The 13,028-nt window shown below is 40.1% G+C and overlaps 1 protein-coding gene across 1 annotated transcript in view; it reads left to right on the top strand.

Annotated features, from left to right (window-relative positions):
* Positions 1-13,028, top strand: part of cacna2d3a (calcium channel, voltage-dependent, alpha 2/delta subunit 3a) — a 132,617-nt gene that overhangs the window by 27,349 nt on the left and 92,240 nt on the right. Inside the window, exon 3 of the mRNA XM_086278561.1 lies at positions 7,963-8,079. Coding sequence (XP_086134687.1) covers positions 7,963-8,079 — 117 coding nt within the window. The remainder of the gene's footprint in view (positions 1-7,962; positions 8,080-13,028) is intronic.

Raw genomic sequence — 13,028 nt, 5'->3', positions numbered from 1 at the left:
TCAGACACTCAGATCCTGAAAAAGTACCTGAATGAATTTGACCCTCTTCTAATTTTTTTTCCACTATCACTGCTACCATTAATCAGGTGGTTTTTCCAGCTGATTAATATAATATAGACTTGTGTAATCTACAGGGAGTGCAGAATTATTAGGCAAATGAGTATTTTGTCCACATCATCCTCTTCATGCATGTTGTCTTACTCCAAGCTGTATAGGCTCGAAAGCCTACTACCAATTAAGCATATTAGGTGATGTGCATCTCTGTAATGAGAAGGGGTGTGGTCTAATGACATCAACACCCTATATCAGGTGTGCATAATTATTAGGCAACGTCCTTTCCTTTGGCAAAATGGGTCAAAAGAAGGACTTGACAGGCTCAGAAAAGTCAAAAATAGTGAGATATCTTGCAGAGGGATGCAGCAGTCTCAAAATTGCAAAGCTTCTGAAGCGTGATCATCGAACAATCAAGCGTTTCATTCAAAATAGTCAACAGGGTCGCAAGAAGCGTGTGGAAAAACCAAGGCGCCAAATAACTGCCCATGAACTGAGAAAAGTCAAGCGTGCAGCTGCCAAGATGCCACTTGCCACCAGTTTGGCCATATTTCAGAGCTGCAACATCACTGGAGTGCCCAAAAGCACAAGGTGTGCAATACTCAGAGACATGGCCAAGGTAAGAAAGGCTGAAAGACGACCACCACTGAACAAGACACACAAGCTGAAACGTCAAGACTGGGCCAAGAAATATCTCAAGACTGATTTTTCTAAGGTTTTATGGACTGATGAAATGAGAGTGAGTCTTGATGGGCCAGATGGATGGGCCCGTGGCTGGATTGGTAAAGGGCAGAGAGCTCCAGTCCCACTCAGACGCCAGCAAGGTGGAGGTGGAGTACTGGTTTGGGCTGGTATCATCAAAGATGAGCTTGTGGGGCCTTTTCGGGTTGAGGATGGAGTCAAGCTCAACTCCCAGTCCTACTGCCAGTTTCTGGAAGACACCTTCTTCAAGCAGTGGTACAGGAAGAAGTCTGCATCCTTCAAGAAAAACATGATTTTCATGCAGGACAATGCTCCATCACACGCGTCCAAGTACTCCACAGCGTGGCTGCAAGAAAGGGTATAAAAGAAGAAAAACTAATGACATGGCCTCCTTGTTCACCTGATCTGAACCCCATTGAGAACCTGTGGTCCATCATCAAATGTGAGATTTACAAGGAGGGAAAACAGTACACCTCTCTGAACAGTGTCTGGGAGGCTGTGGTTGCTGCTGCACGCAATGTTGATGGTGAACAGATCAAAACACTGACAGAATCCATGGATGGCAGGCTTTTGAGTGTCCTTGCAAAGAAAGGTGGCTATATTGGTCGCTGATTTGTTTTTGTTTTGTTTTTGAATGTCAGAAATGTATATTTGTGAATGTGGAGATGTGATATTGGTTTCACTGGTAAAAATAAATAATTGAAATGGGTATATATTTGTTTTTTGTTAAGTTGCCTAATAATTATGCACAGTAATAGTCACCTGCACACACAGATACCCCCCTAAAATAGCTAAAACTAAAAACAAACTAAAAACTACTTCCAAAAACATTCAGCTTTGATATTAATGAGTTTTTGGGTTCATTGAGAACATGGTTGTTGTTCAATAATAAAATTATTCCTCAAAAATACAACTTGCCTAATAATTCTGCACGTCCTGTATGTAATATAGACTTCCTCTTTGCACTCCTTGTGCGAAGTTGCTCGTAATGAGGAATGTAGGAAATTAGTGGATTTATACTTAATGTATAATCTGCACAATTTACTATGCCCTCTATTTAGTTATTTTAACCTTGTGTAGGGCTGTGCGATATGACCAAAATCTCATATCCCGATATCAGACATCTATCGTTCGATAACGATATAAATCACAAAAATGTAACATTTTCTGTAAGTTCTGTGAATCTCGGGCAGCTCGACTTGCGTGAAGTGTTTCCAGCTGCGCGTCGTGTAGCTGGAGTCGAGTGTTTTAACCGATGCTGAAACGATACATTTTTAGACATAAGTTGTAACGGCGCCGTTTTCTTTGTGAGTATTTATTACACGGCGTGCTGCGGGGAAAAGCCTGTTCTAACGTTTGAGTCTAAGCTTTATTTTTTAGCACCTGGCGACTCTTTTTTGCTTCTCATCCATAAATAATCTGCTCTTTCACGTGATTCAGTTTATTTTGAAAAGTCTCAACAGGATCTTGAGCTTTATTGTGAAAGGTTTATGTGGAACATAAACAAGCGGACGCACGATGGTGTTACCATCGTTGTTGCTAATGACAACGCATAAAAACAGGCGCTTGTCCGTCTGTAGTGTGGTGATATTAAATATAAGAGAAAGAGAGAACTTTAAGAAATGAATACAGCCACTGCAGTGACCATCAAAACCATGAAAACATATTGCCGTAAACAGTTTATTTTGCAACACCATGAAACAAACGATAGCGTAAAATGAAACGATAGACGTTTTTATAGCGTATATATATTGTTATATGAACAGCCCTAACCTAGTGTATGCTATCTGTGTCCACTTGCAACAAATAGCATTTCACCCTCCCACAAATTTTCGCTTAAGTATTGCCTGTCTGTGATTTTTCTGCTCTTCCATCAACCTATTTCTATACTTGTTAACTTCAACCTTAAATATCTTGCTGCCATCTCTTTATTTCCTTGTTACTCTCGATCTCTCTGGCTATTTCCCTTAATCTGATCTGCCCTTTTGTCCAAAGCCACCTTGTGGAAGCATGTCTGGCCTTTCCCTTCCTCTCACCAGTAATAACCAGTATTGTTAACACTTTCAAAGGGAATGCCCTCAAACGCTCTGTGGCCTACCATCACAGGCTTCCAGCAGGTTTGTATCCTTGCTGACCGCACACCTCCATAAGTCTGGAACTTTCTCTTCTCAGCCTCATCCATGTGCTCTCTGAGATCTTGCATTGTTAACATGGGGATTATGCCTGGTCCAGGCCATGGTGAAATTGTCTTTGCCTCGAACTTTAGTTTCTTGCCCAGGTTAATGTCTAGATGCCAACGCTGGCAGAAGTAGAGCCAACATTAGCTCTAGGTTCTATGCTGGGCTTCCTTCTACCTTGAATATTGTGGTAGGTTTTGATTTGGCCCTTTGAAGTGATCCCCGATCCCCGGGCTCTCTGTCCTGGTTGTTGTGTCCTTGGGCAAGACACTTTACCCTACCGCCTACTGGTGTTGGCCAGAGGGGCCGATGCCGCGATATGGCAGCCTCGCTTCTGTCAGTCTGCCCCAGCCCAGGGCAGCTGTGGCTACAACCGTAGCTGCCTCCACCAGTGTGTGAATGAATAGTGGCATTGTAAAGCGCTTTGGGTGCCTTGAAAAGTGCTATATAAATCCAATCCATTATTATTATTATTATTATTTGAAGAAGCATCCATCTGCAGCCTGGGAGAAAGTGTAGTGACAATCAGATCACCCATTAATGCTCCTACTGGGAAATGTCACGCTGGAGTCTTGGTCACAGGCCCTGTGTATTCTGTCTCTGTATACCTTACAACCAGGTACTTGGGAAAAGAAAAAGAATAACTGTGCAGTGTTTTATAATACCTGGTACAACTCACAGGCTGACTTCAATCTTATTTGGCAGACCCACCAGTGACTGTAACACTCAACAGCCATTCCCAAAGTCAAGAGTGCTGCAGCCCCCTTAAAAAATATTCCATTGTGTCCACGCAACCTAAAATCTTCACTTGTTGTTTGCCACCCAGTCATATCCAAAGTGTTAACGGGTGAACCACCTGCCACCAGAGACAAACTTCAATATCAGAGCTGTAAATTTAGAGTAATGAGTAGTAACACAAACTAACCACCTCCTATTAACTGTTCAAATTCACTTTTTATATAAATAAATGAAATGATATACATATGTAACTTAACATACCTGTGAGTAATTTTAAAATTCAATTTCTATTATTATTGTGGCCCACACGCAGTACCTTTGTGATCCATCAGGGGGTCCCTGCCCACATTTTGGGAATCACTGCTCTAGCATGGTTCTTGATGTTGCTGGTGACACGAGGTCGATGTAGCTAATAGCTTTGTTTGATGTGGATGTCTGCCTTAAAATGTTTCGCCACAACACAGTCAGGTAGAGTTATGGGAGTACCTTGTTGTGTTGCAAACATGTAGGTACTGCAGGAATGTCCCCAAGAATGTATCAGTATTCCTCCTCTTTAGAAGGAGCTCAGAACTGACTGACCTTCTTGGAATTATCTTCCGAGACCCCGCAAATTTAAAAATCCTACATTGCTTTGTTCTCAAGTTATCGCATTCAAAAGATTTTTGGAAAACTTGACCTCTGACCTTTGTTGAGGTCACTGAGATTTGAACTTGCCCAAGACTTTTACGTGAAGCTCCCACATTGCCTGCTTCTCGAGTTTTTGCCTTCACAAACTTCAGCTGGTTAGCAGGGTGTTGATCATATCCCGTCATCCTTTTATGGCTGAGGGGTAAAAGCTGCTGTTTCTGTTAGCTATATGCCACTTGATCCAGATGTAAGGGACTATTTTGCAAGAACTGGAAGATTCTGCTATTCATGGCCATCATCCAATCTCTTTTTGGCATTCAGTAGCTAGGCCAGTGTTCCAGGTCAAAGAATAGGTGCACTGCATTGTATCTACAGTTTATACACAATAAAATAACTTGTCTTAAGTCTTGTTCTCTGAAATCACATCATCACATTTTGGCTAATTCCTCGACTACAAAGAAATTCACCATTTTTGAAAGTTTTGGTATGAAACAAGTGTTGCCCTCTGTTTTGAAGTTGCAGTTTTTCAGATGATTGCTTAAATCCAAAAGCTGCTGCTTCAATGTGTGATGCTGTCTTCATTCCTCTCCTCCTACCATGATCTCTCTTTCCCTCACTATGCTTCTCTTGTGTGGTTGCTGTACAGGAGTAGCTAAAGCATGCATCTAAGCAGGTTGGCATAACATTAGAGAGGGCATGCTATTTGATATGGCGGTAATCTTCTGTTAAATCCCCCAAGAGTGAAACACAGCCGCCTGCAGCTTTGCACAGATTTCAAAAATGGCTCTTTTTTCCCTCCTTTTTCTCTGTACAGATATACACCCTAACTTAGATCAGCTCTGCATATGTGTATGTGACATGTATGGGTGTGGAATTACTGAGACTTAATGTCACTGTCCCCAGTTAAGGCGCTGGTTAAGCTAAGCATCCTAATATAGGTTTATAGCAGAATGACGTGATTTTGTGAAGTGCAGATACTGAGTGCAGTGGTGTGTTCATCAGCACTTAATGTGTGGTCGTTCAAATTTGAAGTTGGCAAACTATTACTTGGTACCTAGTCCTTCGTCGTATATTGTAACTGTTTCTGTCAGTGTAATTTTACCCGTGCTCCTCCTGGCAACAGAGACCCTCCTTCATATATATATATATATATATATATATATATATATATATATATATATATATATATATATATATATACAATACCCAGAGTAATTTTGGCTTGTGCACTTATATATGTATTTTAGCCTTTTAACTGCAAGCATATAGTGCTGTTTAGTCAAGTCTTCAGTCACCCTTCTTTATAGTTTGATTCCAAGAAGCCAGACTTTCTTGCAATTTAAAGTGGTCTTGAGAAGTTGTTCTGCAGGCTTTTTAAAGGTCTTTCAATTTCAGTATAATTATTGTACCTAACCATTTTCATTCTTTAGCTGAATCTTTGAAAAAAAGCTATAAATAATACATGAAAAAACACATGACAGGCATAAAATAGTATTTTTGCACCATGTGTGTCCTTAAAAAATTGAGTAAACTTAACAAGTGGAGGATTACTGAAGTGGCAGGCCTAAACAAACTATCCCCATCAGATGAACAGTATCTGACAGTCATGTCCTTAAGAAATAGGAAGAAATGCTGCATAAAGCTGACACAGGACCTAAGAGATCCATTTGGCCCTTCGATTGATCTATTTACTGATTCCTAAAGCCTTATCAGAAATAGTCTTAATGCAAGGATGGCTATTAAGAAATCATTGACAGGGAAGGGAAACGAGTAGAAACAGGCGGGGGCCAAATGCACAAGAACTGAAACGGCCTTGAAATGAGTGGCAAAGGTCTTATGGAGTGATGAATCCAACTTTCACATTCCTGGTTCAAATTATCATCACTATGTTCATAAGGAGGTCAGGAGAGAGTATCTACAGCCATCTCTAAAACACAGTGGGGGGTCATGGCTTGGGGCTGCATTTTAGCCAGTGATGTTGGGGATCTTATCTAAATTACCAAGATATAGAAACGCACACTGGAACACTGTCAGCTGTGGACTGGCCTCCTCAGAGCCCCAATCTCAACATTATTGAAGCAGTGTGGGATCATCATGACGGAGAACAGAACGAAAGGCAGCAAACATCTAACGAGAAGCTTTTAATGTCCTTCAAGAAGCCTGGAAAACTGACCCGACGAAACCGACCTAAAAAAGAAATCTTGTCTAAGAGATTGATAGGTTCATCTAGCAGAAACTTATTGCTGGAACGCCAAGACAATTCTACTACAACAGCAAAAGCATCAGACACCAGGCTGAACTCTTTGGGTAGTCTCGTGCACGAGGGAGAGAACCGTGACGAGCGCCGTTCCTGCCGCTCGAACCCCGGTCGCTCTCAGTTAGCCCCCTCGTAGCACTGCTCTTTATTGTGGTTACATGAATATGCATGGATTCATTAACATATGACGTCTTACGTAGGCATACATGTGAACAAAGAGTACCGTCTGTGTATTTGTGCAGGTGTGTGTGCGTGTGTGTGTGTGGGGGGGGTCAAGATGTGACCCCATGAACGACTCCCCTAAATCTGCTGGGCCTGGAAGTCCAGCAGTTCGTCTAAACAAAAGGCACTTAAACAGACATGGATGTGTTTACGTACCATAAAACAGTAAAAGAAGGTACGACCTCTCTAAGGATCTCACATCCTATCACTACACAATCGATCATACACCTCTAAGAATATATGGTTATATATTTCTAACATGGCAATCCAACAATATAAACCTAACAGAGATTTCAGGCTGTGTTGAAGAGTAAAGGTGTTCAAATAAAATGTTGACTTTAAAGTAGGGCTGCGCGATATGACCAGAATCTCATATCCCGATATAAAACATCTATCGTTCGATAACGATATAAATCACAAAAATGCAACATTTTCTGTAAGTTCTGTGAATCTCGGGCAGCTCGACTTGCGTGAAGTGTTTCCAGCTGCGCGTCGTGTAGCTGGAGTCGAGTGTTTTAACAGATGCATGAAACGATACATTTTTAGACATAAGTTGTAACGGGACCATCAAAACCATGAACAAATATTGCCGTAAACAGTTTATTTTGCGACACCACGAAACAAACGATAGCGTAAAATGAAACGATAGACGTTTTTATATCGTCATCCGATATATATCGTTATATGAACAGCCCTACTTTAAAGCTTATTAGTATTGTACAAGCTCTGTTTTTGCCTTTTATATTATGTCCATGTATATTTGCACATTTCAATCAATCACTGTACCTAATTCCCATTTCTTAGCAAAATATAAAAAAAATGTAAGATTGCTTAAGACTTTGTGTGTTTGTACTGTACATATAAAAATATACATTCTTCGTGTTAATGCTTTCAATACTCATAATGTATCATTGGAAGACCTTAAAGCCATTACAACCTAAAAGATTGCGGGATTATCTTACTTTCCTTACCCTAGCTAAGGTTTCAGCAAAACAGTGTTAAGTATCATAGATATACATGAGTTCATATAGTGTTGCATGTTACGCATATCCCTGAATCTGCTGACAGGATTTAGTGGAACGAAAGCGTTTTTGTGTTGCGGTCACTGTAGACTCAGAACATGATTTTGTGACCTAATGTCAGAAACACAAGAACATTGCATGATTGTGTGTTTTTTTTTCCTGTCAGAAATACAAGGAGTTTGAGCGGGCAGTACGGGTGGAAGAGATCGATGGTCTGCGGCTGGTTAAGAGGCTGGCAGAGAACATGGAGGAGATGTTTCACAAGAAAGCTCAGGCGATGAAGGTATGTTTCCCTACGTTAATTTTCATCCATCACACAAACAACTTGAATAAACCCCCAAATTATCTCAACAAATAACAATGATGTCAAAACTGCAAAGAGAGAGAGACTTTTTAGCTCTATATGTTCAAGTCTTTGTGATATGATATGTGAAGGAGTGACTATCCAAGAATAGGTGAAGCAAAAGGCAGACTAGACAGACTTCAGCCCCCTGAGATACAGGCACTGAGTGCAAGTATAACCAGCCTTGCCCACTGCCCCTTCACAAGTCCTCTGACTTTAACCTCCATCTGATCTATATATGTATATGATATATATGCATTTCTTTTTTTTTACTTTGCACACATGAAGATGTTTTTGTATTGATGGTTCTTGTGCAAAATCATGTTTTATATCATTTGTAGTTTGACACTGTAAGCATCTATTTTTAAGTAAACTTGGCCGTATATTGTTGGTGCATTAATCCAACGTCGTTTTCATGTCTGTGGATGTTGTGTGTGTCAGTGCTGTAAGGCGCACTGCACAATGTGGCAGCGCGTCCACAGTGCGCTGCCTCTTTGGCTGGGTCTCTCGCTCCAGGTGACTGATCCTATCAGGACAACATGGTGCTGTTAACAGAAATTGGATTTTTTTCTGAGAATTTGGTCAGAGGATGCACGCCTAAAGGAAGTGAGTGAGTGAGAGGCGTGCAGATAGAATTAAGCCATTTCCACGTCTTATGTATGGTACCGTTTCCTGCTTAGGTTGCATAATGGTGCTTGTTTTGCAGTGTTATAATCACCCTTAAAATGTTCAGATTTCCATATGTGGACATAGAAAAGATTATGTATTTCCAACTGCTGTGCGTCATCTGGCATTTCAAAAATATCACTCCTACTCATATACAGCATTTGCTGGCATGAAGGCAAGCTTCTAATTGAATATTTCTACTGTCATTGAATTCTGTAATGAAAAACAAAGGAATGAATCAGTTTTCTAATGATAATGAACATTGTTTTGTATTTCAACCAAATGCCATGTGCTCCACATGAAGATTAAGCTTACATAATTGTATTTTATGACCGAGAGATTAGATGTCTGTGTGCTTCCTTGGGATTCTGTAAAATCCACGGAGACATGAGGTTCAGCCAGTTAATGGCTTCTTGAAAGTCCCTGTCTGGATGCTGGATGCCTGACAATTGTGCATCTCAGTAGGCTTTGTGGGAGTTTGTGTGTTTGTATCTGTATGAAGTAAAAGTTGTGGGGATCGATGTGAAGATCACGGGGTGCCCGGTACGTTTTTAGACAGGGAACAAGTTGTTGAGAGGAAGAGAGATAGAAATGTTAGAGAAAATCATTTGAAAGAAGCATTTGCGTGTGGGAAAATAAGGTGTAAATTTAACCTGTGTTAGCCACGATTTCATTTCACCTCCTTTTGGTCTTGGCCTCGTGATGAATTGTTTGTTTCAGCCATATAATGGACGCATCGATGAGTCCTTTTTTCCTTCTTCTTTCCCATCTTGCTCCATTTTCTCTTTATTACCAGAGCTCTCATCTGTCTGGCCTAGCGTGCACTCCCACAGCTGTCCTTAAGCCATCCCTCTCTCCTTTGTCTGTCTCTCCCTTCTCTGCTCCGCCTCTTCCCACGTCTCTGCTTTTTACTAAAGTATATGTGGCGCTTCAGCGATTCAATTTCCGTGCAGGTGCTCTGCCCTGTCCGTCAACGTGGTTTTATCTCCTCGTCTCCACGTCGATTTCCCCTCTTTATCGCTCACCGCCACCTGCTGAGAGACAACAGCGTCTGTTGCTGTGAAAGCGTGCACCTGTAAAAGCATGTGTATGAGCATTGATTTCATTTGGCTTTAAATGCGCCTTAGAGAGATCGTTTTTCCGGTAATTTTGTTCCTAATTTTCAAAATATTTTTTTTAATTTGGGTACTGAAATATTATTTTAAATGTAACCTAAATTACTCAACATTTTCAAAGCAGGCATCTTGGCGAGTGAAGTAGGAACCCAGCATGGCTGTCATTACTGCATGATCTTTCTTCTATGGCAGGTGAAACCTTTTACACAGTAATGTATGTAGAACTGTGTGTTCTTGAATTGCTGTTTTATGGCATTGGTGTCTACTTTCTTTCTCCTCTCATATTTGCACTGATTTAACAAAACCTGGTGGGAGCAGTTCGTTCTTGTAGTTGCTTTGGCAGATTTAATTGCACTAATATACAACAAACAAAAAGGGCAATCAAAGAGTTCTTCGATGTAGACTTTAAAGGACATTATGTACTGCATGTCTGCGTGTCTAGCTTTTGTATGTGCTGTAAATCCACAGACACTTGCGTGGCTTGCATGTTAGCCCGCCATTGTTATTTTTAATTGCTGTTACCTTCATCAGTTCCTGTGGAAGTTGGATATTATCATTGTCTCGCAGACCGCAATTCCTCTCCTATTTCTGTCGCTCCAGAAAAAAAACAATAAAACAAAAAATGCTCGTCTTCAGACTGAAAATGGTGGCAACAGCAGACGGTTAAAGAAACAGCGAACATGTTGTTATCAAAGTTGAAAGGCGTGGAGCTATTGTAATGCCCCCTTTGAAGTCAAGCATGGCTGTGTTTCATGTGACAAATGCACTTCAAAGCAGAGTGGATGCCTCGCTGCTAGGGCTGTTTCTCCTGTAATGGCATTCGGTCTCTGCTCTGTACCTGCTGATATCATTTACCTGTGGCAACTCTGCCTCTGAAGTCCTCATCCTGATTACTAGTGCAGAGTACAGAACGTTTGCAATGTTGTAGGCTAAAAATAAAAGGCAAACATGGGATTGGAAGTGAAATTTCTCAGCCAGTAAAACCTCCTATGATATCTAATTTTCTTATTGCTGAAATGTACTTTGAATGTTAATGTTGAAGTTAGCATTTCTCATCCTCTGCGGGAAATAATTTGATTTAAAATGTTTTTCCCAACAGGTGAGACTTAATACTCACATTTTTTTAAAGAAATGTAATGTTGCTGGTAATGGTGTTGCGGTTCTTTTTTGGTTGTTTTTTTGTTTTGTTTTGGTTTGTTGTTTTTCCATAACTTGTGTATCTGCAAATATACACATTCTGTATTTTTCATATGAAAGAAACTATACTGTGGTGGGGCTTGCTAATTTCTTGTTTTTGATTTATGTATGTTATGTTTTGTTTTACTTCATATGTTTATATGTTTCATATGTTGTTTGTTTAATTTAAGACAAAAAAAAAATTAAATGAATGAGAGGTAAAACTTGAGGGGGTAGGGACAAATAAGTAAATACTTCAGCCTACTCCTTTTCAAACAAATAATGGAATGATATTTTGTAATGATTGTGAAGGCACATGTTTGAAATGTTTGAAATAAAAATGAACTGAACTGAACTGAACTGAAATGTAACCGATTATTTAAATAAATAAGGACAATGACAACAATATATGTTATATTCTAAGATGAGTAAAATCATTCGATCATCACCTAACAGTTAATAACCAATTAATGTATATTTTATACTAACTGTATGGAAAACTGGTCATAACTGATGCTAACACTTAAACACTTTCACTTGGGGTTCACACAGATGAACCTTTCATCATATGTCTGCCTAATTATTTGCTTAGCAAATCATAATTTCCTGCTCTCTTGATGGCAAAGAAATATCTATCATCATTAGGGCTGCCACGATTAGTCGACTAGTCACGATTACGTCAACGACTAATGTCATAGTGGACGCATTGTTTGAAGCTTTGTAAGATCCCAAAAGACGCAGGAATAAGTAGTAGGATTTAAGAGTGTAATAACTAGAGATGGACCGATCCGATATTACGTATCGGTATCGGTCCGATACTGACCTAAATTACTGGATCGGATATCGGAGAAAAATAAAAAATGTAATCGATCCATTAAATATCACGAAAGCAGCTCACAAAGCTTGCAACACGCCGTAACTCACCTCAGAACGTTAGCACGTCGGAGCAGTATGCATCACGTGATAGAGCGGCTGTGGCATGCGGGACCTGTCGGTGGTCTGGATAGCATTTGGAGCTTCGCTAGCAACCCGGCATTTCATCTCCGACAAAGTTATCCCCGAGAGAAGTAAAGCAAGTGTGTAAGTCCATCTCTGAATGTTTGTAAAGCATTCCTGCGTTAAGCTTAACAAGCGATATATGGAGCGACTGCCTCTTCTTGCTGCTACTTCAATCATGAAACTGCTTAACGATCAGCTGATCGGCTTTTCTGTCGTGAGTCCGTGTCTCTTCTTTGTTTTTGGCCCACTTTGCACCAGAAAGAGGAAACCAGCGGCTGAACAACAGCAGCACGTTTAAGCTTGATCAGCTGTTGTTAGAATTTATTTAATATTACTTTCTACTCGAGGATCTTTTTCTACGCAGCTGACGCTGGTAACTGTGCAGGGGCGGATCTAGCAAAGTTTAGCCAGGGGGGCCGATAGGGCATTAACTGGGAAAAGGGGGCACAAAGACAGACTTTTCTTTCTTATTCTCATTTAAAATGTCTAGCTTTTAATAAATAATTATCTGACACCCAAAGTTTTAATTTGATGTAAAATGAATAGAAGTCAATTACTGTATATAGTGACTATTAAGTCTAATATATATACCCTAGTAAGCTATAGTACTTTTTCCTTTGGGAAGGTACCATCTGTGCAGTCTGCAATTTTGTTGAAGAAAGATGTTGAATCTATTTAATATTTCTTGAAAAATAATTGATTTCTGTGCATTTTTTTTCACACTGCATCAAATTAAGGTTGATTACGTCGATTAAGCATCATGAGGTGGAGCGTGAGGGGTGGTTCCCTATTTTTTATTTATTTATTTTTGTTGTTGCTGGGAGTTGGAACCCTATTAGTTAGGTTGCTTAATATTTATGCTAAGTACTCTTTAAAATACCAGAATAGGGAGGATGGTGTAGGTTTAAGTTTATTAGATTGATCAGTATTGAT

This window comes from Aulonocara sp. 'chitande type north' Nkhata Bay, linkage group LG20 (assembly GCF_057382095.1).
Source record: "Aulonocara sp. 'chitande type north' Nkhata Bay isolate Kocher_YH1m ecotype deep benthic linkage group LG20, A_spYH_male_GT1.1, whole genome shotgun sequence".
In the NCBI taxonomy this organism is placed as follows: Eukaryota; Metazoa; Chordata; class Actinopteri; order Cichliformes; family Cichlidae; genus Aulonocara; species Aulonocara sp. 'chitande type north' Nkhata Bay.
Note: the sequence above shows the minus strand (reverse complement) of the source record. Positions and strands in the feature narration are given on the sequence as shown.